This window comes from Strongylocentrotus purpuratus, unplaced genomic scaffold (assembly GCF_000002235.5).
Source record: "Strongylocentrotus purpuratus isolate Spur 01 unplaced genomic scaffold, Spur_5.0 spur5_scaffold_11, whole genome shotgun sequence".
Lineage (NCBI taxonomy): Eukaryota > Metazoa > Echinodermata > Echinoidea > Camarodonta > Strongylocentrotidae > Strongylocentrotus > Strongylocentrotus purpuratus.
The window spans coordinates 4,932,862-4,957,190 of record NW_022145596.1 but is presented as its reverse complement, the minus strand read 5'-3'; the positions used below and the strand labels follow the sequence as shown (position 1 = coordinate 4,957,190).

Genomic DNA, 24,329 nt, shown 5'->3' with positions numbered 1-24,329 from the left:
GGGGAAAAAAAACCATCGGGAGATCGCTGTAGTGTATGGTAATGAACTGTGCATGGGTAGACAGCTACTGTTCACTCCGTGCCTGGGCCGATTTCAACACCAAAACAAAAATTACATGGTGAAAATATCGACTAATAGCACATCGTTGGCATGTATATGTCATAATTTTTAAAAGGGGAATTGATATTAATACTATGAAGTACTAGGGGAAGGTAAAGAATTGTACATAGAATTATGATTTATTAGACTTTTCAGCCTTTGAAACAAAAATATGCAGAAAATCGTATCACTCTGCACATGTTTGCTATGGAACATCCGGGTACGTGAATATACTCTCTCCCGGACGTGAGGTCATAAATAGTAGACCAGCGTCGTGACTGATTTTCTATGCAAAGAGAGGCGGATATTTTAGACATTTCAATTGAGGATTTCGAGTAGACAGAATTTTTTGTGATATACTAAGTAATTGAAAAACTTAAAAATAACATATACTTGCCGTAGGTAACAAATTAAGGGACATTTATTTGCTTAGAGTATCAACTTTAAATGTTTGATTGCATAGGGTTCAATCACGATGAAAAACAGAATTTCAGATCAAATCTCAATCGCGTAAAAATTGAAGAGGAAAGTAAGATTGAGATAAAATTTAGATCTACAAAATCATGCTTCTAAAACTGGAGTGTGCTTGCCAAACAGAACATACATACATCTACGTACACTGTAAGTCTGTTTCCTTTTTAGATTTTGTCAGGTATCATTCTAAAGATAACATGACAAAATGTTCTATTGCCATAGCAATCAATGGCTACACAGATTCAAAATTTCAGATGAAAGTTTGATAGCAATTGAAGATATTTAAAGAAAGTACAAATTTAGATCATGTGTTGATTTCTCAAAATCATATGTGCCAAAAATCAACTAGACCATGATCAAGTACATCAGTCCTATATTATTTTTGTCCGAAATCATCTTTAAAATAAGGAACAAATTTTCAATTTCTAAAGTGGGTTCAATCGCTAATAGGAACACAGAAATTCAGATGGAGCTTTGATAGTAATCAGTGGCGTTGTTGCAACAAGGTGCTAACTAATAAAAGTGTCATTCTGAAATAAATGCATTCAAAAGTCAAATTTATCATCTGTTTCTGTAATGCACATCTTAATGTGAGAAAAAGGGTTTTGTGTAACTTCACTGCTGCAGAATCGCTTTGTTATTTGAGCAACTAAGGTTTAAATTGTTAAAGTTTTGTATTTTACAGATGCTACAGAAATATTCAAATATCAGTTGATGAATGTAATTCATTTTTCAGAAAAGTGAGTGTTAGCACCTTAGTCCGCCAACCACCTGAATTATCAGGTGTCTGCAATCTAATATCATTACACATCTGATGTACGTCACATGATCTGATAGTCATATGATCTCTGATATCATGCACTTTATCAGGACGTCAAACTCAGAGGGGGTAAAAATTGAAGGAAGTACTATGATTTGATTGATTGTCTCTTTACTCTAAATGTCATGACCTCATGTCCGCAACATTCATGTTTAGTTTAGGGGGAGGGAGGGGAGAAAGTTTACTTCAACTATTTGACAGAATTTTTTTAACTGGGGCTCCTTTTTTTCTTCATTTATTAAACTGTAAAAGCTGAATGGTTTAGCCAGAATTTGAACATAAAAGGAATGCAGGGGAGGTGTAATACTTGCATGCCATTAATTTTTTAAAAAAATAATTTAGTTTTAGGGGGGCTCCTCCCTTTTCCAATTTCCTCTTTCATGGAGACAGGAGTTAGGTATGAGAAATGGGAATCATCCTCCTATCACCCTCTAGATATACTGATTACATTTTCTTTTCTTAGAAATTCAGGGGCTTCTTGCCTTCAGCCCCCATCTTGTCCCCCTATAGTACTTAGTAGAGGAGGCGTGATAGCTCAGAGGAGGGGCAATGGCTCAGTTGGTAGAGCAGTGGTCTCGTAATCCGGCGACCCGGGTTCTAAACCAAGGCGATGCGCTATTGCCTTTTGGTAAGGCATTAATTCTCATTACCAGGTCCCTTGGAGAGGACCTAAATCCATCGACCTTCTGGTTGCTTACTAACAAACATTTATGCTTTCTTAGCAGTCAGGTAAAATAACCACCACCAACCAAACTAACTTACCCTCCTGTTTCTAGTTCGCTTGTTGATTTAGACTTGTTCTTGTTTGGTGTTGAGTCCCCTTCTGATCCTTTCGAACTCTTCTTCTTCTTGAAAATCTTCTTTATCGACTTCCATGCTTTGAACTTCTTCTTCTTTGGGGCACCTGTAAGTATCATATTACAAATACAGCATGTAGACTGATGTGTGATCTGATCATACATGGCTTTAATATATTTTTTACATTTTTTCTGGGTTTTGAAAGCAGTTGAATCTAATCTTATATGTACCCATAATTCTACTATCATCTTTATAAAAAATAATTATTAACATCTTGTCATGGTTTGTGAAAGAATTTGAAAGTGAAGTACATGTAAGGTGTCTTCAATAGAATGCAAGAAAAAATGATCCAGGGAGTTAAAGATAAACGATCACGACAGAAAGATCCATGTTCCTTTTAAATAATGCAACAACACAAAATAACGAAACAGACAGATGTCATTACATTAATTTAGAAAAGTGACTGAAAGGATGTTTCACACAATGGTTTCTTGTTTCTCATGATCTTCTGAAATGATTTCTCAACATGTATTTCAAAAGTACTCTGTATTTGAAATACAAGCTGATTAAAAAACACTAAAAATGGTATGGTTGCCCAAATGTGTTACTGGCCCAATACTCCCACCCCCAAATAGAGGTACCCTACCAGGTCACTATACTGCATCAAGCAAGCTAGCTCCATGGAAAATTTTAATTCAAATTGCCAGGCAGTCTTCCTTGATAAGTCTCTTCTGATGAGTAATGTGATATGACTCTTACACTAATATCTACCTCTCTCACTCATTAATACTATCGTCACTAATCCAAGTTAATCCAATAGTCATTCCCCACCCTCCCATTAAGCTTGTGCTAGAATGCAAACGTCATATCCACTGCAGTTGTGCAAACTATCTAATTCGTTTCAACCCAGTGGAATTATAATAGATAATGTTAAAGTCAAATCTGTACAGCACTTAATTACTACACTTCTAAATGATTTACAATGTAATTATTATCACCCTGGTCATTGGATTCAATTACTAATCCATACATGATTGTGTACACGCTCCACTCCCTGGGGAGTATTCCAGCTATTTTGCAAGTACACATGCCAATCCAACCACATTATCTGCCGCATCCTACCGGGTACCCATTCAACACCTGGGTGGAGAGTGGCAAATGTCCATCCTACCTGACTGGTATAATTCACTGTCGCTCATCCCTTCTTCTCTGGGGCTGCGAGGCACCACCACCATATCCTCCTCCGTTATGTCCATGGCCTGTGCTCCGCCCTCTATTTCCTGAGCTCCTCCCCCTCCAGCTTCCTGAGCTCCGCCCCCTGCTTCCTGTAGCTCCTCCTCCTCCTCCGTGCCTTGCTCTCTCCCGTTCACCACTTGAACAGCCACAGACATCTTGTTAGGTGGTAGGATAACTGTCAAAGAAATAAAGAATTAATTAAATAATTTTTCAAACATGTAAGATGATGACATAATTATGACATAGTACAAAATAACGTATGCCAAAAAAAAGTATGAGATTAGCATAAATACATGTAATTTTACATTTGTTTACCCTGCTATGCAGAATTGGGGAGATCTACCATGGGAATACAAAAGAGAACTAAAATATAAATAAATGAGGATTACATGTATATTTTCATCATCATACGCATGAGGAAGGAAACACAGTTCTGGTAGACAAAAAAGGTTTTATCAAAATATTGGCTGTTAATAAAGTTGAGTTCTGGTCATGCGATTGCATTAAAGAAACTTTGTGGAAACGATCAAAAAAGGTTGATCATCTGGCATACAAGTATTATTGGTGTGTACTGCAAGGTTCTAGAATCATCAAAATGATAAGAAATTTGGCCCAGTCTTGGTAAATTTACAAGCACTGTACACAGAAAGGTGTATATGGGACTAAACAAACATGTGGCATAAAAATCTGTCCCGATTTTTATGATGTTACATGCCATATTTAGAATATGAATGCATTTGAAGAGCCATGCTTTTCAGGGAACATTTTGTCTCTGATGTTCTTCCACACTTACATCATAACAATGATAACGCCCACAAATTGTTTTTCACCTCTTCCCAGAACTCGACCTTCTCTTTAACAAAACAGAAGTTATTGAAGAGAATGAATATGCAGGGTTCATATTCTTCACAGTGCATTTTCTACATGAGGGTTTGTATGTCAACATAGCTATCCCGGGTAGAATGTAGGCATCCAAGTTAAGATAACAATCACAACCATGCAAATTGAAATGGCAATCTCCAAATAGATCCTTGAGTTTGACGTCATTTCATGACTTTGAATTGGCAACAAAAAGTGCATGATTAACATACAGCATACAGTACTGATTAAAAGAAAGAGGACATAAAGGAAGGGGTGAGAGAAAGAGAGCAGTAAAGTGTGCTAGAGAAAGAGGTTTAGAGGGAGAAGGATAAGAGAAAAAGAGAAAAAGATATAAAAAGAGAGAGAGAAAGAGAGAGAGAGAGAGAGAGAGAGAGAGAGAGAGAGAGAGAGAGAGAGAGAGAGAGAGTAGGGGTACGTGTACATGTACAGTACATTTACGATTAAATACATTTGCACATGTACAAAGTTGAATAGCTTAAAACGACAAGTTGCAGACATCATTGGGAGACAAGGGAAGAGTCACATTCAGGTGGTTGGTTTATAGCAGAAATCTTGCTTTCCAGTATATTACAAATTCTTAGGTTAGATTAGGTTCAAAGACTGATCTTGAAATTTGACCAGTAACTCCTTGATACTGTCAATCAGTCATTAGGGATTGCAATTATATGCATATATTTTTTTTGGAGATAATTTATCAAAACAGTTCAACCTACATGTACATAATTATATTGTACACATGTACTAGCTCCACCTATTTATAAGAGAAAATTTCATTGGTCTTTAGTACAGCAAACAGTTATTGGACTACTTGCATGTACAGCAATTGCACATGATCGAGTAATGTGCAAAGTCAAAAATAATAACAATATGCATAAACATATGAAGGAATGTATTGAAGAATATAATGGACAGCTTTTCTTGCAACAACTCTCGAGGGAATTTAAGTGCAAATACACTCTGAAACTAGAGAAATGCTCTGTCTCTGCTGGAACACAATGAGGTCTATAAAATTTACAATTGCAAACATGATTGAGTCAGAGATTGCATTCTCAAAACAGTTTAGTTCAAGTGCGAATGCTTTTGATCATAAATACAATGCAAAATCCAATTTTCTATACTATCAAACATCAATTTCTAAACCATTTCCAAAAGAGAATGAAATTAGATTTCTTATTGGGAATTTGTGTAGAGATTGATATTTGATAAGAGAGTCGAATAAAGAACAGGATTTATGAGCGCCTGTAGCTTTGAATCCATGCTCAACCTGTTCAGTCTTCTCAATGGAATAAGTGTATCAAAATTAGATGTTCTCTGTAGGTTTCCATGGTGACTAACCGACTATTCATATATCAAGGCTTTCAGTAACAAAATGTGGTAGCCTTACTTAATCTCGATCATTCCCTCTTTTTCTTTCCTCCTTCTATTTCATCTCAATTCTGAAGTGTACACAACACTGACAATAAAAAGTAACTAGATGGAACTTCGACTGCACGCAGTCGAAATGATGCCTCCGTCATAGAGCAATTTACAAACCAAAACAGAAGAAATTTTTCAAATTCAAGTTCAATTGTAATCCATTAACAGGTTCTCAGAATATTGTGATTACAAGCAATTTCTCATATACATATATGACCCTTTGATCTTTGACCTCATGACCCTAACATCTACTCAGTTCATTGGCTCTGTAAGATGTCCCGAGTTAAATAGTAATCCATCTGTCAGTTCTAATGAGAATGCATTCACAAGCTATTTTTGCATACATAATGAGCCCATGACCTTTGACCTTTGACCTCATGACCAAAGAATCTACTCAGTTCATTGGCTCTGCAAGATGCATACATGATCTAAATTTGGCAGGAATCCATCAATCTGTTCTAATGATAATGCGATCACAAGCTATTTTTGCATACATAATGAGCCGCATGACCTTTGACCTTGACCTCATGACCCCAAAATCTAATCAGTTCATCGGCTTCGCAAGTAACATACATGACCTAAGTTTGGCAGGAATCCTTCAATCGGTTCTTGAGATAACGCGATCACGAGCAGTTTTTGCATACATAATGAGCCCTGTGACCTTTGACCGTTGACCTCGTGACCCCAAAATCTATTCAGTTCATCGGCTCTGCAAGATACATACATGACCAAAGTTTGGAAGGAATCCATCAATCGGTTCTTCGGATAACGCGATCACGAGCTGTTTTTGCATACATAATGAGCCCTGTGACCTTTGAACTTTGACCTCGTGACCCCAAAATCTAATCAGTTCATCGGCTCTACAAGATACATACATGACCAAAGTTTGGCAGGAATCCATCAATCGGTTCTTTGGATAACGCGATCACGAGCTGTTTTTGCATACATAATGAGCCCTGTGACCTTTGACCTTTGACCTCGTGACCCCAAAATCTAATCAGTTCATCGGCTCTGCAAGATACATACATGACCAAAGTTTGGTAGGAATCCATCAATCGGTTCTTCAGATAACGCGATCACGAGAACGGGACGGACGGACGGACGGACGGACAACCAGAAAACATAATGCCTCCGGCTACTTCGTAACGGAGGCATAAAAAACTAGATGGAATTTTGACTGCGCGCAGTCGAAAATGATGCCTCCGCCATAGAGCAATTTAAACAAGTTTGGAGTTTAAATCTCCAGTGGTTCTTGAGATATCATGATAACAATCTCAATGTATGGAATTTCATAAGTTGACCTCTGTGACCCTTGACCTTTGACCTACGTGCTCCAAAATCTAATCAGATTGTCTTCCTATGGTGATACACACTATCATTAAGTTTGAAGTTTAAATCTCCAGTGGTTCTTGAGATATTATGATATGGTGATACATACTATCATTAAGTTTGAAGTGAAAATTCTCCAGTGGTTCTTGAGATATCGCGATAACGATCTCAATGTATGGAATTTCATAAGTTGACCTCTGTGACCCTTGACCTTTGACCTACGTGCTCCAAAATCTAATCAGATTGTCTTCCTATGGTGATACACACTATCATTAAGTTTGAAGTTTAAATCTCCAGTGGTTCTTGAGATATTATGATAACAATCTCAATGTATGGAATTTCATAAGTTGACCTCTGTGACCCTTGACCTTTGACCTACGTACTCCAAAATCTAATCAGATCATCTTCCTTTGGTGATACATACTATCCTTAAGTTTGAAGTTTTTACATCTCCAGTGGTTCTTGAGATATCATGATAACAATCTCAATGTATGGAATTTCATAAGTTGACCTCTATGACCCTTGACCTTTGACCTACGTGCTCCAAAATGTAATCAGATTGTTTTCCTATAGTGATACACACTATCACTAAGTTTGAAGTTTAAATCTCCAGTGGTTCTTGAGATATCATGATAACAATCTCAATGTATGGAATTTCATAAGTTGACCTCTGTGACCCTTGACCTTTGACAAACGTGCTCCAAAATCTAATCAGATCGTCTTCCTATGGTGATACATACTATCCTTAAGTTTGAAGTTTAAATCTCAAATGGTTCTTGAGATATCGCGCTAACAAACTCAATACAAGGAATTTCATAAGTTGACCTCTGTGACCTGTGACCTTTGACCTACGTACTCCAAAATCTAATCAGATCGTCTTCCTATGGTGATAAATACTATTCCCGAGTCTTAAGTTTAAATCTTAAATGGTTCTTGAGATATTGTGATAACGGTCAAACGGGACGGACGGACGGACGGACGTACGGACGGACGGACGTACGGACGGACAACCCGAAAACATGATGCCTCCGGCACCACCTTCGGTGGCGGAGGCATAAAAATTGTCTTGTGTAAGTGTTTAATAAATCTCCACTCCATTGTCATAGCTTCCTTTTTTTTCTATTATACTTCTTCCTCAATTCCTCTATCGCCCATAACAGGTTCTTTTGACAAAAGAATATATATCAACAGCCTTTTCAGTGAGTAAAGCTACCAAATGGTTTTTAAAAAGGGTCTGGTACGAAGAGGAAAGGGATACACTATTACACTTAAAGGAAACTTAACATCACAAAGAGAGGCAGGAAAATAAGAATAACAGGTGGCAAACTAAACATACTACACCCAGTAGGTTATGATGAATTCAGGAATGGGAGAATAAAAGACTGAATCCCCAACAAACAACATAACCCAAATAAAATTCATGAATGAATGAACATAAAGAGAAGAAGTGAAACATACAATGAAATATGAATGTTGACATTTAAAGAGCTAAATCCAGGGTACAAGTATCTATAGCCAATGGCAATGTCTTGGTCCCAAGAACAATGAAAAATCTATTTAAAAACTCAACTAATTATGATATCAGACACTCCTACAGTTAACAATAACTTGTTGAAAGGCCCGACACCAAAATAACAACTTTAAATGCCACCCAGGTATATTTTAGGAAGCGCATCATCTTCATAACTCCATTGATTGAGAGAACCAAGGTACGCTATTTTCATTCTTGCTGGGATAATTATATTGTAACTCTATCCCTGCCAGAGTCATTACAATCTTGGCCTATATACCTGTACGCATGTTGATTGTTGCCATGACGATTAAATTGTGGCAGTAATCGGCTAATGCCAGAGGTGCATCGTGACACAAGAGCCAAAATATGATCTGATTTGAATTTAAGAGAGCCATATACTGTCTTACTCCAATTTCCATATTCACATGTCTTTCATGATTTTCTGTAAAAGAACCCTAGGAAAGAACCTCAAGGAAAGAAAAAGGCTAGATTATATTTGACCAAATATTTAACTATTATGCAGGATTTTTTTAAAATCCCTCTTTAACAAAGAAGAATTTGGGCCAAGTAAATGTTTTTTCTCTAAATACTACTCATCATCCCGCTTAATTTGTTGATTTAATAACGCTAGTCTTATCAAGGGTTCACTGACTTTCTGCAGGAAGGTTCTAAATTACTCCAATTAACAGTTCATGACGTTATTACAAGCGGTAAACAAAACAGAGGTACGCTGTACTATGTGCAGTTTGGCATTTGAGTACTTTACAGAAGTATGTGTCATTTACAGAGTACACTTTGTCTGTTCAGAGCCAGAAGGGCATTAACTCTGTGTTAAATAACTAGAGTTAATGCCCTTTCGGCTCCAAAAATACCACTTGTTGTCAGCCTATGTGTACATCTACATAACCTACACAAAACTCCTTTGCCAGAATCAACTCCAGTTTTGAGACAAAGTTTTGACAAAGAATGAATAGAACCAACACAAATCAACTAGCAAAGCATGAAACTTTGCACAAGTAAAGGCTGAGTAAATCTACTCCAACATGTAAGACACACATCACTAGAACGATAATGTACTCATCAAGCTCAATCCAATGTATACAGCCAATTCCTATTAAAGTCGACAGCACATACGATCATTGTACAGTAGACTACATACATGGATACAGGTATATACATGTATGCACAGCATTTGTAACATGATTCTCACAAGTCCTACAAATTCTCACCTTCATCAATAACAAATACATCCATGGTGTACTTTTGCTTTATATGACCAGAAGGTCTTTGCCCCAGCAGGTTATTCCGCTTTAATCCAATCACAACACCAAGCCACAACTTAACAGTTGGTTGTTCTCGTCCAAGTTCAACTTCGCTATGAATGTCTGTCACACTATCTCAGCGGGTATATAGGCCTTGGAACATGATGCTATTGCTTGAAGCATCGGGTAATAGAAGCAGGGTGCAAGTCTCAACTTTACCAGCTGGTTGTTACTCATCTGGTTTCAGCTCCACTGGTCTTTTCACATCTGCATTAGAACGAGCTCCAAGAATCAGCCAATTATGAGACGGACCTAAGTCATAACTTCCACAGTTCCATATATAGTTTAAAGCAGCTAAACACAGACCTACCACAAGAGCTTAATATTAAAGCCACAACTTTTTTTAGATGGTTTTAATACTTGCTCCACTATGAAAATGTGTTTCTCAAACTGGGCAGGTCCAGTAAGTGTATAAACATGTTACTTGCTCAAGTTCAACTCCACTATGAAAACCTCACTCACAGGCTCGGCAGGTAGACACTGGAATATGATGCCAATAGCTTAGAGCATCAGACAATACAAGAAGGGCGCGATTTAACCCCCCAGGAGCACTCCAAACACTGCCTGATATCTGATCCACCTCCCCTCTGTAAGCATCGATGTGATCTTGCCTTTAGCTGACACTTGCTTGGTTCTCACAGTTAGGGACTACGGCTTTAATAGCGACAGCTCAATGTATCAAGCAGCAAATCACACACATTCAACTTTGTGATGCAGAAAGGGCGAGGAAGAGGGAGAGAGAAAGAGAGAGGGGTAGAGGGAAAAGAGGCTATAGACGATCCTCTCCCAAGGGAAACATGGACTTGACAATTTTTCCCATATCAAACTCCAAACTCCTTCCGGCGCGGCTAAGACTTCAGAGGTCAGGATCGCTCTTCGCTGGTGAATCACGCCAGACAGGCGGAGGGAGAGTTAGGCTAGGCTAGGCAAGGCAAGGCAAGGCAAGGCAGCGCTGGTTCGCTCGCCAGGGTTTAGCTGGGATGATTGAGACTGAAGGATGAGAACGAGAGGCGTCAAGAAGAGACTTCTGGTATTACCCCTATCTGCTTCCTCCCCCTTTACCTACAACCTCACATCTACAATCTTGAGCTCTATGCATGTGTTGGTAGCAGGATTAGGGTGACACATTTCCAATACACTACATATCATCTGCTTAGACTGCCTTAGAGCCAGAAGGGTGTTAACTACTTGACTTGTTCCCTTCTGGCTCTCAACGGATGGTATGTCATGTTTACTAACACCTCAAGATAATGAACAAGGAAGAGTGACTTATCTGCTTCCTCCCCTTTTCCTACAACCTCACATCTACAATCTTGAACTCTATGTATGTGTTGGTAGCAGGATTAGGGTGACACATTTCCAATGCACTACATAATCATCTAGTAAGACTGCCTGAGAGCCAGAAGGGCGTTGCCTTGTGCCCTTCTGGCTTTCAGCGGATGGTATGTCATGTTTACTAACACCTCAAGATAATGAACAAGGATGAGTGATTGACACAGACCACAAATGTAGGAGATTATTAAACCAAGTGGACACAACACCGACTGTGTCATCTCCACCTTCCTAAAAAAACAACTACATGTATGAACAGGTTTAATACAGTCAGTCGTCTTTTTAAAAATGACCACCTGTATACAAAGGCCACATGACATACATGTATCATTCTAACATCTCTAATCCCATGAGAAATAGTTCTCGTTAAAACAGATTCAAGTATTAAAGGAAACCTGTAATGATCACCTTCCTATCAAGACCCATATTGCGTTTTCACCAAAGGGAACCTGTACATAAAGACCATCTATCTTAGAAGGCCCACCTTTATATTTTACTGATAGGAACCTGCATATAAAGACTATAAAGTCTATAAAATACAATGTGTTTCACCCTTGAGTAGTCTTCATACCATGTTGCCTGCCACAAAGTAGAGTGCCAATAAATATATGCAAATAGTATCACAAACATGTAATGCTCTTCTGGCTCTCGAAGATGAAATTTGACTATACATGTAATGCACTATTCCACTAAGTACAGTCAAACCTGTCTATAGCGACCACCAAAGGGAAACACAAAAAGTGACCTTTGTAAACAGGTTCCTTTAGTACATGATTCAATGAGAAACCATTGTCAAGGGAAACAACAAATGTGGCCTTTATAGACAGGTGGTCACTAAAGCAGGTTTGACTGTAGGATAGTGTAAAATATCAAACTGACCTTCTGCAAAATCTCTTTCCTCTTTCTTAACAAGTCTTCTGTCTCGCTTCCTTGCAGCTCCTCCGCAATGTCCGTTTGATTTTAACTCCTTGGCGCTCGTGGCATTGATGTCCAAGCGCCAGTTCTCGGGAGGATCAAGGAGGTACTCGGGATCGATGAGGTCCTCTGTGATGGATATATCGTCTTGGTGGGGATCGATGCAGCCCTCTGGTTCGCTTCTCTGGCCGCTCTGAGGGTCGGCTGTTATTGCGGTGTCGTGATCGCGTCCTTTTAGGTCACTCTTTTTCTTTGTGTGACCTGGATTAACAATAAAAAAAGGATGAGAATAGATGTCATAAACAAATGACTACCCAGTTATTACGTTGTTGTGATTGCACTCTTTTTCTTTGTGTGACCTGGATTATTAAACAAAAAAAAGGATGAGAAAAGATGTAACTAAAGAAATATGACTACCGGTATCCATGATCGCTCAACAGATCGGCCAATCTTCTAAAAGACTAGGGGTACATACACTGATACATATGCAATGACCACATGTTTATCAGTATAACATATTTGACAAAGCAAGGAATAAGATTCAATACATAATAACTATTGCCATCTAAAAAAAAAGAAAATCTTTTGCTGCCTATTACGGGATTGAAGCATTAGTATTAGTTCTTCTCAGCTGTTGTAGAAGAAGATCCTCAATGAACAACAATCAAAGTAAAAGTGAAATTGAATGGTGGTCTAAAAGATATTTAAAAATGGGATTAAAATTGAATCAACTCCTTTGTGTTCTACTGACAAAATGCAGAAAACATGCTTCTGTTGAAGCGATCGAGCTCACCATGGTCTGTATTCAACCGGAGCTGACCAACTTTACTCATTAAAGGCATTTTCCTGGAAACACGTACATGTACGTATGTGTCTATGAGAACAAAGCTTTCTACATCAAACAAAATATGTGAGGTTGAGAAATATATTCTGAACCAATTCACACACTAAATGACGTTGCAAGATAATTTTATTATGTCTGATTATAATAATTGCTACAATACCCCCTGCAAAATGAATAATGAATGTATTACTGGCCATCCAGCAAATTGCTTTGACTCTGTAGGACCATGGACCTACTATGGTAGGATGAATGAGAATGGAGGGATGATTGGTTTCATACAGTAATCTGATACCAACTGAAAAATTCATGCAGAGAAAAAATTATATGAAGGTCATATCTAATTAAACCATGTGGACATGTACACATGTACATGTACATTGTAGGCTGACATTTCTATGGAGTATTTAAATTACACAAATGAGTACAAAAATGAGATAATTATATCAAATTAAAGCAGACAATTTGCGAAATCAATTGTCTTGGCACATACATGTAACAAAATGTCTTCTGTAACCCAGTGTAAAATTATACAAAAGTAAAACAAGTAAATTTTGCTTTGAACAAAAAAGAGCTGTTGAAAAGCCTACACAGCTTTGATGAACAGAAAAATGCAAAAGAGCAAATCTCATCTTATCTAAAGAAAACCATATTTAGGAGATCCAGCAAACCCAATCAGTATATTCCATTTTGTAACTACAACCTCTTTTAATGGAAGAAGTCGTTTCCTGCACGATTTTGATCCTTTCCAGTCCATCCATCTGTCATCTGCGAATTTCATTCATCATGACCACTTCATTGACGATGTTATATTTCCCACATGTTTATAAGATCTGCCTCTACACTAGAGCATGCAAGTGATTACCCTAGCGGTACAAAGGATTTGAAAAATATTAAACGACTTAACAGATTGAAACAATGAACTGTCAATCATATGATGTGTAGAGCGGCTACTAGAGGCCAAGAGCCAGAAAGGCATTAACCAATATAGCTTTCATACACAAAGAGAAGGTTGAGTTCTGGTAAAACATGTATGTGTATATCAATTTCCAATCCTTGTACATCAGTTTTGGAGAATATAATAGTGGAAATGTACTAGTTTGCATGCACAAACCCATGTCAGTTGTTGTGCACTGTCAGACTACAATATAGACTCTGTACTTTTGACACAGTCAGAGACTAGCTGACATACATAATTTGTATCTAGATCTACATGTAGGCTCTGCTCAAGGCCTTACGAAGTAAAGTAGAGTGCTTGCAGACTGAAAATGTCTTATGAATAGGATTGCACTTCAAAGTCTTCAATTGCCCTAATATTAGAAATATGATGAGGAAATCGCTGAACAGTTTGGGCCAAACATTTGTGCATATAGTCCCACTTATCCACTTCAGTGTGCAGTGTATATGATCTGCAGCACTACAACTGAGTCAATATACATGTATCTTTTCTTTTTTATCATTCCAAAAACTCAATTCTTACAAACTACATAATCCCCCTTTTTCCCAATTGTTCCAGACAGTTTCTTTCACAATGCAATTTGCATGACCTTTTTTCAATTACATTTTTCAATGACAAATGACAAAAATCAGTGACAAATCTGCTGATAACCAATCAGAAGCAAGAATTTCACTAGCTTATAACAAAAACTGTCATTTGTCACTGATGACAAGTTTTGTGAAATGGGGCCCAGAATTCATTTTGTTTTACATTTGGCCCTATACAATGTAGCTGCTCTCAACAGACAATACATGCTATTGCTACATGTATCACCTGTATTCTGAGAAGAAGTCATAGAGACAGAGATCCTTTTTTAATTTCATGACTACATCATTTTCAGGATTTGCAGGGTAAGACAGATGCCAATAAAGCTAGATTCATCCAGGCAGAAAGACAAAGAAGAAGCTATATTTGAAGCGCTGCAATATATTACCTTATGGGTCAATGAATTCTCCAGGTTTATACAGATTTTTGTCGTAATAGTAGAACTACATGTACATTTACATGTACGATAACCAAAACAATATTTTATGTTTATTTAGCACATTAGATGATACATTTCTCTTTACATATGGAGAATCATAATATTTTCAACACACCATATAAATAGCATTTTATATAATGAGAAATGAATTTCTAATACATGTACATGTAAATTTTCTATTTTATAATACAATAAGAGAAAATGATAACAACAAATATGAAACAAGTAGAAATTGTGTAAAACTACAGTTTGTAATAGTATTTCTTTACTTTTTTATCTCCAAATTTCAAGTTCTACATGTAGGGGTATTTCTCACAAAAAGACTCACATACCGGTAGACAATTAAATGCAACACTATCCACAATTCCTGTGCTATCCGGCTGAAGTACATGTACATGTACATGGACAATGTATTTATAAATAATCATGTCTCATTACAAGATCACTCAGTTAATTAGCTCATTAATCAAATAAATGTTTACTTACATGCATATGTAGGCAGGTTATCCACAAATGAGTGTACAAATCAATAAGCAATCAAATTTGATCTGCACTACAAAATCAATCATTTTGGCAACAACATGTGATTATAAACTCAATTTTGCCTGAGACAGGCAATCAAAATAAATTTGGATAGATTTAATAAACATCAATAAAACTGAATACAATTTAAATGTTTACTTTTGCACTGTGTAATATTTAACATCTGACTCAATGGAATGAATCATAATCTGTAAACACTATAAAATAAACAAAAGCCCTAGCATTCATCCAAGCATGAACCATAATTTGGTAAATATAATTCCATACAGCAGTATCAAAAACAAACAAACAGAGTCTGAATTGATTGCTTACGAAACACAATGGACCCATTTTGCTTTGTGTAGTGTCATTAAGAGATTGGAAGTGACAAATAGGCCTGTATGTCTTTTTCTTTAGTCCTATATAATCAGGTATTTTGGTGGTTTACTGATTAATAAATCAGCTAAATATTTCACATCTCATGGCAAATTTCATCAATAAAAGTTAAAAACAAATTAGTGTATATGTACATGTAGGCCAACATTATACTATGCACGCTTTACATGTACTGTACAGTGCAGTACCTTCTACAAATTAAAAAAAAGAAGACTTATTTATTCATGGATGCATAATTGCATATTGAGGGATACATCTATGAAATGAAAAGTACATAAAACAATCAGATTCACTGCAGTACTACGTACTCTTTGATCCTCATCACAACATCTCCTGGCTGTACATAACAAAATGTATGTGACATGGATACACACATGTATACATGGAAGCCGATCCTTCATGGCATCAGCTCCTCCACTGTGGAATTCTCTACCAATAACAATTAGGAATATATAGACTTCTTTTGATAATTTTAAGAATGAATGGGCAAACCCATGCTTTACCCTAACATCTTTACTGTATATCAATCAAATTCAGCTGCTTCGAAAGTTTGATAATTTAAAAGATGTTGTACTTATTTTGTTTCATTAAATTGTCATCAATATTATAGGACTTGTTGAATCCTTTATGCTACCTGCAGAACTATATATGCTCCTGAATGCAAGCAGTTGACGTACAGTACCGTACATGTACTTTTATCTACTTCATACAAGGCTTCATTCTATAGCCAATAACGCAAGACAATAATCTGAAAGGTGTTTTGCTTCCAGGAAATGTCTGTCAGTAAAATACATTTTCTCCGCCTCACAAGTCACATTAGTGTGGTTTTTTGTGACGGGAAGAGAGACATACCCACATTTCTGCGGCTGTATTTCACAACAGTTATGGATTCATTTCAGATTTGGATTTCAAATGTTTACACTCTGCGGGCCACATGAAGCGACTGGAGTGTTTACATTTGTATGGTCGCGATCATGTCATACACCAATAAATATCATAAATGATATCATACAATGTACATAGATGTGCATGATTTAATCATTACCAAACGTAACGGAACCACATGTGTGTATGGGAAAGGTATTCAATATTGAAAGTAAATCATAATAGTAATACAGCAACTGCATACCTTAAAACCAACACATTTCATAAATAAGAATAGAAATATGTGTGATATATAGTCATATGATTATCATACCAAAGTTATCTACAGTACATGTAGCACACAATGCTACAACTGCATGCATGCATTGATTAAAAGTAAAAGATTTTGGAACAATTTTTTCTTACAAACAAATTTATGACTTTAAAATGAAATGGAATAGTAAACCATATCATAACATACTTTTATATCATTGAAAATGCAGGCATCGTGAAGAAGTAAGATAAGGACAAATTATAGAAGCTGGACAACTATACATGTACATGTAAACGTATTTCACATCTAATCATTCTACATGTATCATCAGGATGGGGGGGGGGGTCAAATATATATATATTATTATAATTTGTGAAATACAGGCTATTGATGCCTACATATCGCTTTACCCTTGAAAATGTGCCCCATATTTAGACGTTTACTGTACACTGAAAATAGCCGACATTGTAGGTGAGCTTGATGTCTATAGTCTGATACGAGTAACTCCTTGATGTACAGCTGTCTGTATGATGACAAACATACATCCTTACAAAACTTCCTTCCTTTTTTGCTTGATCCCTCTTCTACATGGTTCTCTCTCTCTCTCTCTCTCTCTCTCATACCCTAATTTGCACCCTTGTGGGTTGTAGTGTGTAACAAAGTGTCTGAACTTCGAGACTAAAGAGACTAATGGTGTAGTGCATGCACTCCCATAGGCTTAGTACTTTAACCACTCCTTATTTGACAGAGCGAGAGACTGGCAGAACTACTGTAGGCTCTGTTCAAGATATTATAAAGGTGTTTATAATTAATGATTTACAGGAAATACATCTACAATCTGCTTTCAATACATGTTTATAAATTGATCTCATTTAAACATGTGATGAAATGCTTGTTATTAATATTGATGTATGATGTTATCCTTGATTTTGTATCTGAATAAAGATTATTAAAAAAATTATTTAAAAAAAAGTGTTTATGTGCCAGCTAAAAGTCTTTGTCTGCAGACTACTCTCATCACACCTTTTCTCTCTCTCTCTCTCTCTCTCTCTCTCTCTCTCTCTCCCTCTCACCATCATGTAAAAAATCTAATTTTTCATCAATTTCTCTGACATTGTGAATCAATCATGAATCGCAGCCCAGACAGAATTTGTGTATGAATCATCCAGGAAAAACAACATCCTTCATCAGGAGACGTACACACCTTTTCATGTTCTTCCTCTTCTATACTCCTTTCCTATTCATGACCATAAAATGGGGTGAGATACTGCAGAACACTGGGGTGAATAGGTCACTTCATTTCAATTTTTGTCTTTATTTTTGTTTCTGGATTGATGCAGACCCTTTTCATTTCTTTCATTCATGATAAATTAAATGAATTATAATTTATAAGTGTCTGCATCAATCCAGCCTGAAGGGAAATGTTAACTGGTATGTCAGAACATGTTTCCAATTCTTGTTCATACATGTAGGGGTGTATTACATGGACATGTACCTCAGATGCATGACTGCATCACTGGTTTCATGAACAAACATTTATATTCTACATAAAAACAGGAGATAAATTAGTTTGGAAAACCCATGTAAATGTGTAAACAAATGTAGATGAATGTGTTGCCAAATAATAATAGTACTGATGCTCAAACCACTCGACTATGACACATTCATGTACTACACCTCATTATATTCTTGAATTATTGTGAGTGTTATGGTCTCTAGCTTTGTGTATGATTTTTATCATTCAAAGAATACGTATCACATACATACAGCGTATCACATACATACAGGGTAGCATGGCATAGCATGATACGCAAGCATGTACACATTAAATGGGATCATGTCGTTTTCAGTTGAGAGTTCAGTATCCCCTTTTCCTTTCGATCCATATCCCACCATGAAACTACTAGTAAGAATCCATGATCCCCTATACCCCTCAAATCCATCTGCTCTAGGTTCCCATGTGCCTCAATACCACACTTCCCACACCCTATGGATCCAAGAAGAGCCACCAACTTCCTCGGAATCCTCGCATTAGGGTGCTCTAGGAGCTACGAGAGCCCTCTGGAGCAATTTTTAGACACATCCCGTCTTTGCTGCGATCCCTCCCAAATGCTACCTTAAGACGTCGCCAGATTACCGCCTCGTATCTTTAGATCTAGATAAGTTCTCAGCCAATCTTCGCCTGTTTGAGGCTGCTAATCTGCCAGCCGCAGATACTTTTGGGGAAAGGATGTTGTACATGTACGTATACGTGTCGACATGTTTCCTAAACATGAATATTTGATGTCAGGGAGTACATTTACCTACAGATGTGGCAAGGTACATGTTCGTGGGTGGGGATTAGGGCAAGGAAGAAGCAGGGAGTGGCTTTTAGATGAAGGTTTGAGATAGAACTGCACTAAGCATGAGAAATGTTGTGAACATGAGCATGTACCGTACGTGTCACCGTGCATGCAACCAGATGAGGAGTTCCAAATCAAACTTATTCATCTGCTTTTAGCTATCATCTGATTCCAACTTAAGATCATCATGAGCTTTAACAGCCAGTGAGGCGTTAACACATGTATACGCTGTATAACCGGCACATGTAATTAATGCCCTTCTGGCTCTCAGTAACTGCCCCCTTATCATCTCCAAACTCTTAATATTTACCCCATTTTTTTTATTTTAGGCAAAGGGAGACCCCCCCCCCCCTTCATTTTTTACTAGTTTAAAACATGAAAATCAATCTTACCCTGTCATTAAAAGACAATTACTTTTTTTTTTTAAACACAATAGTTTTACATAGAGCTCCTGAAAGAGCTAATAAGAAAATAAAAATAACTGTTTCTAATCAGTAAGAAGAATGCATGATCAACAATGTATAAGTTATGGCATATGAGGCTGGTGCTTACTAGAGTAGGAAGCTACTGGAAAGGTGCCAGAGTAGTGGCATTTAAAAGTGCCAATACGGCTAGCAATTATGCTTCTCCAAAGAATGAAACAACTAATATAGTTTCAAATTACCAAAAGCATATGTGACCTTTAAAATATGATATATACATGTAGTATGTTTTTTCCATCTGATTAGGCCTGCCGGGGATGTGAAATATCATTATTAAACACTGATGAATGACAAAAGCCTATTTATGTCTGTGTAATTATAGGTTAATTGGATTCACAGAGTTGTTTCCGCTGCTGACTACTGTTTCACGCTATGAGCTTTGCCAATTAATAGCATAAGGATTGTTTATAATGTGCATTTCAAAGATAAAGTCATCCCCTCTGTCCCTCCCCCTTCCCTCCCACCCCCCCCCCTCTCTCTCTCTGTCTCTCTCTGTCTCTCTGTCTCTCCCTGTCTCTCTCTGTCTCTCCTCTGTCTCTGTCTCTGTCTCTCTCTCTCCTCTTTCTCTCTCTTTCTTCCTTTCTCTCTCTCTCTTTCTTCTTTTCTTTCCTTTCTCTCTCTCTCTTTCTTTTTCCTTTCTCTCTCTCTCTCTTTCTTCCTTTCTCTTACACATCTTCCACACACATCAAATTTGCAAAAACAATCAGATTAAAGAAAACCTTTAAATGCACTTTTTTAAATAAAAAAACAAACAGAAACCATATTATCTGTTAGGAGCCAAAAGGTTGTTCACTTACACATACATGTATAAACTTGAACAAAGAGCTATCGCCCTTCTGACTCCAAACAGACTATCTTTAAATAGTTTGTGAATATATTGGTGAATACGTAAAAGAAGAAGTTTGGGAAGCTGTTACAGCTAGCGATCAGGTAATGTGAAAGAGCTCTGACAAAAAGAAGAAACGTGTTCATACAATTAGCAACTATAAAATCACACTTTTGATTTTAATTCCTTTAATAAATTTTTGATAAGAGAGATCTAATGAGCAAAGAAGTATTTTTAAGGCTACTTTGCAGAGTGCCCAATGTCCCAGGGCAACAAAAACATACTGCTATTTCTGTACATGTGTTTCAGGCAAATCTTTCTATCCACTTGCACGACAGTGACAACTTACAAGTCAATTGTTGACCTCTTGATATATCATAAATATGAGTGTGATTACATCACATCAACGTGAGGAACTACAACTGTACATGTAGGGGAAAGTTATTATGTAGATAAGGAGACTTCAATCCATTTAAGTGCGACATCCTGTCAAGTACATATGCATGGACTTTATAAATGAACAATCCTCAGAATGCATAGGAACCTTTAAACAAAACAAGCATTCATACTCATAGTGTATCCCCATTTTAACCGGTGGTAAAGTAAATGGCATTACTATAAAAGAATCAATTTGAAACAAATGTCTACAATTTCATGATGATTGCACTCATTCTTATTCCCTCTTCATCCCCTATCTCTCCCTCTCTCTGTCTCTCTCGATCTACCTCTTCATCTCCCATCTCGATCTCCCTATCTCGATCTCCCTCTCTCTCCCTCCCTTTCTCCTCTCTCTCTTCATACTCATTCCCTTTAAAATCCTCACATACACTACATGTCAATACAGATTTTTATTTTCCTGAACACCAGCCCCTTCAGTTATCAACTTATCATGAATAAATCCCAAAATAGATAGCAACTGTTTTATGTTTCAACATCACTCTATATTCTGAAACATAGAAAATTGTACATCAAAAGTGTGAAGTATAATTAGGCTAGACTGTCCTCTTTCACAGAGCAATTTCATTGATGTTTTGACATGATATTCAAATTATCAATACAGTCGCAAACAAATATACATGTGAGGCCCAGTTACACTACAGAAAAAACAATTTTAAAAACCATCTGTTTTGATTGCAGTGCAAATGCCCCTAGTGTTAGAAAAGGGTAAACCACAAGAACGTCATGACTTCCCATTCATTTCGAAAAGGGGAAAACTTGAATTCATTTTCCAAGAGCTCATTTCATAGGTACTTGAGTAACGGGTAATATTGGGAGATAAATTTTCAGTTTCGACTATAAATTGACATGACTACAAGTAAACCAAATCTGCCTAATAACTTCAATACAAAGTTTAAAGTACACTGTAGCTCAGAAAAGACAGAAAATGAGGAACCTTCTTTTTGTGTACAACTCAGAAACATGCAAGAAGTCACTTTAAGTCCAAGAAAGATACTGATAAAAATGGGATAAATACAGAAAGCAAATCAGGCATTACTGTAATAGTTTTGTCTGTTTGGAGCAAGAAGGAAATTAACTATGTGACTATGTGTAGTATGATGTGAATCAAAACCTTTCTACCTCCAAATAGAAAACTCATGGTACACATGTCCTGTTGATTCCTAAAAAGTACTATCAGTATCATCCACAAATTGTCCAGGGTAGAGTATGACCATTTATCACCTACCTTTAGCCTCCTGGTGCTTCAAGCAGTTCAACCACGTTTTTCCCGCCATTTTCTTCAGAGCATTTACTCCAATCGGTTCCAATTAATTTCTAGCAATTGAATCACATCCACTTAAAAATAGGAGAAGGAAGTGAGCAGTCTCCGCGTCACTTTACCCGGCGGGTTTGCTGATCTTACCAGTAGAATTTGTTTTACTATGGCAATTTCTAAATACAAGTTCATTTACAATCAACAATTAGCTTCCTGAGCTTCGGAATCAATCAGCAATTGCCAGCTGAGAGCTCTTCTACATTCGGTATATTATTCTGTTGATTTTTCAGAGCTGGCAGAAATAGCACCATGATACCTCTGCATTTCTGCGGGATTCTCGGCGATTGGTTCATTCAGATGTCGCACGACTCACATTGATGTCACAATTCTAAACACAGATCTATCGAAAAAGGATTCTTGGCTTGGTTCCTGTGCCAAAGCATGACATCACGTACCATTCACGGTCATAGCTCGCAGATTGCAGCGTGTCAAAACACAAACTTGACATATGTAAAGTCCTATGCAGAGAGAGTCATCTAGAGGCCTTTGACACAATCAAGTGCATCTTCAGATGTCAGTCTCTCAGTTGAATGACAGCTGGGCTTTTCAGACTATCAAGAGCTTGACCATTTCAAGTGCAGCTAGCTTGTTCAATGTCTGATTTGATTTAACATCATGGACAAAGTCATTGCCATAATTCATTCTTCTTCCTGGGGCATGGGGAGCTAAATTTAAATGCAAAGGAAATGCGTGAGTCAGAGATCTGACAGGTTCTCTATGGTCCAGTGTTCCAAGCAACTTTGTCTCTCTTGCTGTCCAAATGCATATCATTGATGTTGTTGACTTGTCTCTCAACTAATTATTACCCAGCTGTTATGACACTTGCAGACAGCTCATGACTCTGTATAGTCCATTGTTTTTCATCTGATGGCTGCATATTCTTGATTGCCTACACATATGGTCTTATCATGCATTATCTTTAAAGTATATATATATGCAGACCTGGAAATGATTACATTTAGCTACTTTCATTTTAAGGCTAAATATATTCATAATTTGAGTCAAAACACAAACTTACTGCAGAAATGTTCTACACTCTATAAGTGTACAGGGGATAGCATTCTTCTTCAATTTTATAGAAATATCATATATATATTTTCCAGCTTGGCAGAACAAGACAGTTCTACCATTTCTTTCTCTCTTTGTATATTTCTTGACATCACTTTGACACTCACTTCGGACATTGGTTCACACGACACCGAAACAAGTGCTTGCAGTTTTTCACTACAAGCCATATGCAGGCAGCAATTGTCACCACAAGCTGCAGAAACCTTCAAATTAATATAAAACTGCACTGCATAAAACTTCAGCCTAGGACCCTCCAGGTTTAAACCATGAGATCATTTGTAGTTTAAAACTGGAAGTTTCCAAAACCATGCGTACATCCACAAGTTTTACATGTAATTAGTATGAGATAACCTTAAAACCATTTATAAGCTACACTAAAGTTTACAGACTCTCATGTGAATCTACATTCTTGTAACTATTAGACCTAGTAGACAGGTCTCCTAAATGATTTGGTTAAAAGGGGCCAGCTTTCTACATTGTGCCAACTATCTTTAATCTTGAAAGCTTCATGGGTACCAGGATTCTAAACTCACACTCAAAGTTTAAGGGAAAATTAAGTGGTAGATATGGTCATGGAGCTTGCCGAGTTTATCTTGACCAGTGCATACTGCTCTAATTGAAACAGCTCTTCTTCAATTAACTATAAAAACAATGTACAGTTGTGGAAATTGTCTGACTGTTTGGCAAAATCAATATGATTCTTTCCTGTAAGATTTCAACATATTCCTTGTATTCATACATTTACATTGTATCAACATGTGTACATGTATATGATAGAATATTGTCTGCAATTTGCAAGCCCACAAACAAGGTCATCTGTGA

At 37.1% G+C, this 24,329-nt stretch overlaps 1 protein-coding gene across 4 annotated transcripts in view; it reads right to left on the bottom strand.

Moving 5' to 3' along the window:
- Positions 1 to 22,638, bottom strand: part of LOC100892783 (neurofilament heavy polypeptide) — a 67,261-nt gene extending 44,623 nt beyond the window's left edge. For 2 of the 4 annotated variants that reach the window (XM_030980444.1, XM_030980447.1), the window contains exons 1-4: positions 22,350 to 22,637; positions 12,101 to 12,397; positions 3,363 to 3,602; positions 2,156 to 2,297 (exon numbers count right to left, since the gene is read on the bottom strand). In XM_030980444.1, coding sequence (XP_030836304.1) covers positions 2,156 to 2,297; positions 3,363 to 3,602; positions 12,101 to 12,397; positions 22,350 to 22,398 — 728 coding nt within the window. In that variant the 5' untranslated portion in view covers positions 22,399 to 22,637. Of the gene's footprint in view, positions 1 to 2,155; positions 2,298 to 3,362; positions 3,603 to 12,100; positions 12,398 to 22,349 lie in introns of all 4 variants that reach the window. The other 2 variants (XM_030980446.1, XM_030980445.1) reach the window with 2 other exon arrangements.
- Between the last annotated feature and the right edge of the window lie 1,691 nt (positions 22,639 to 24,329).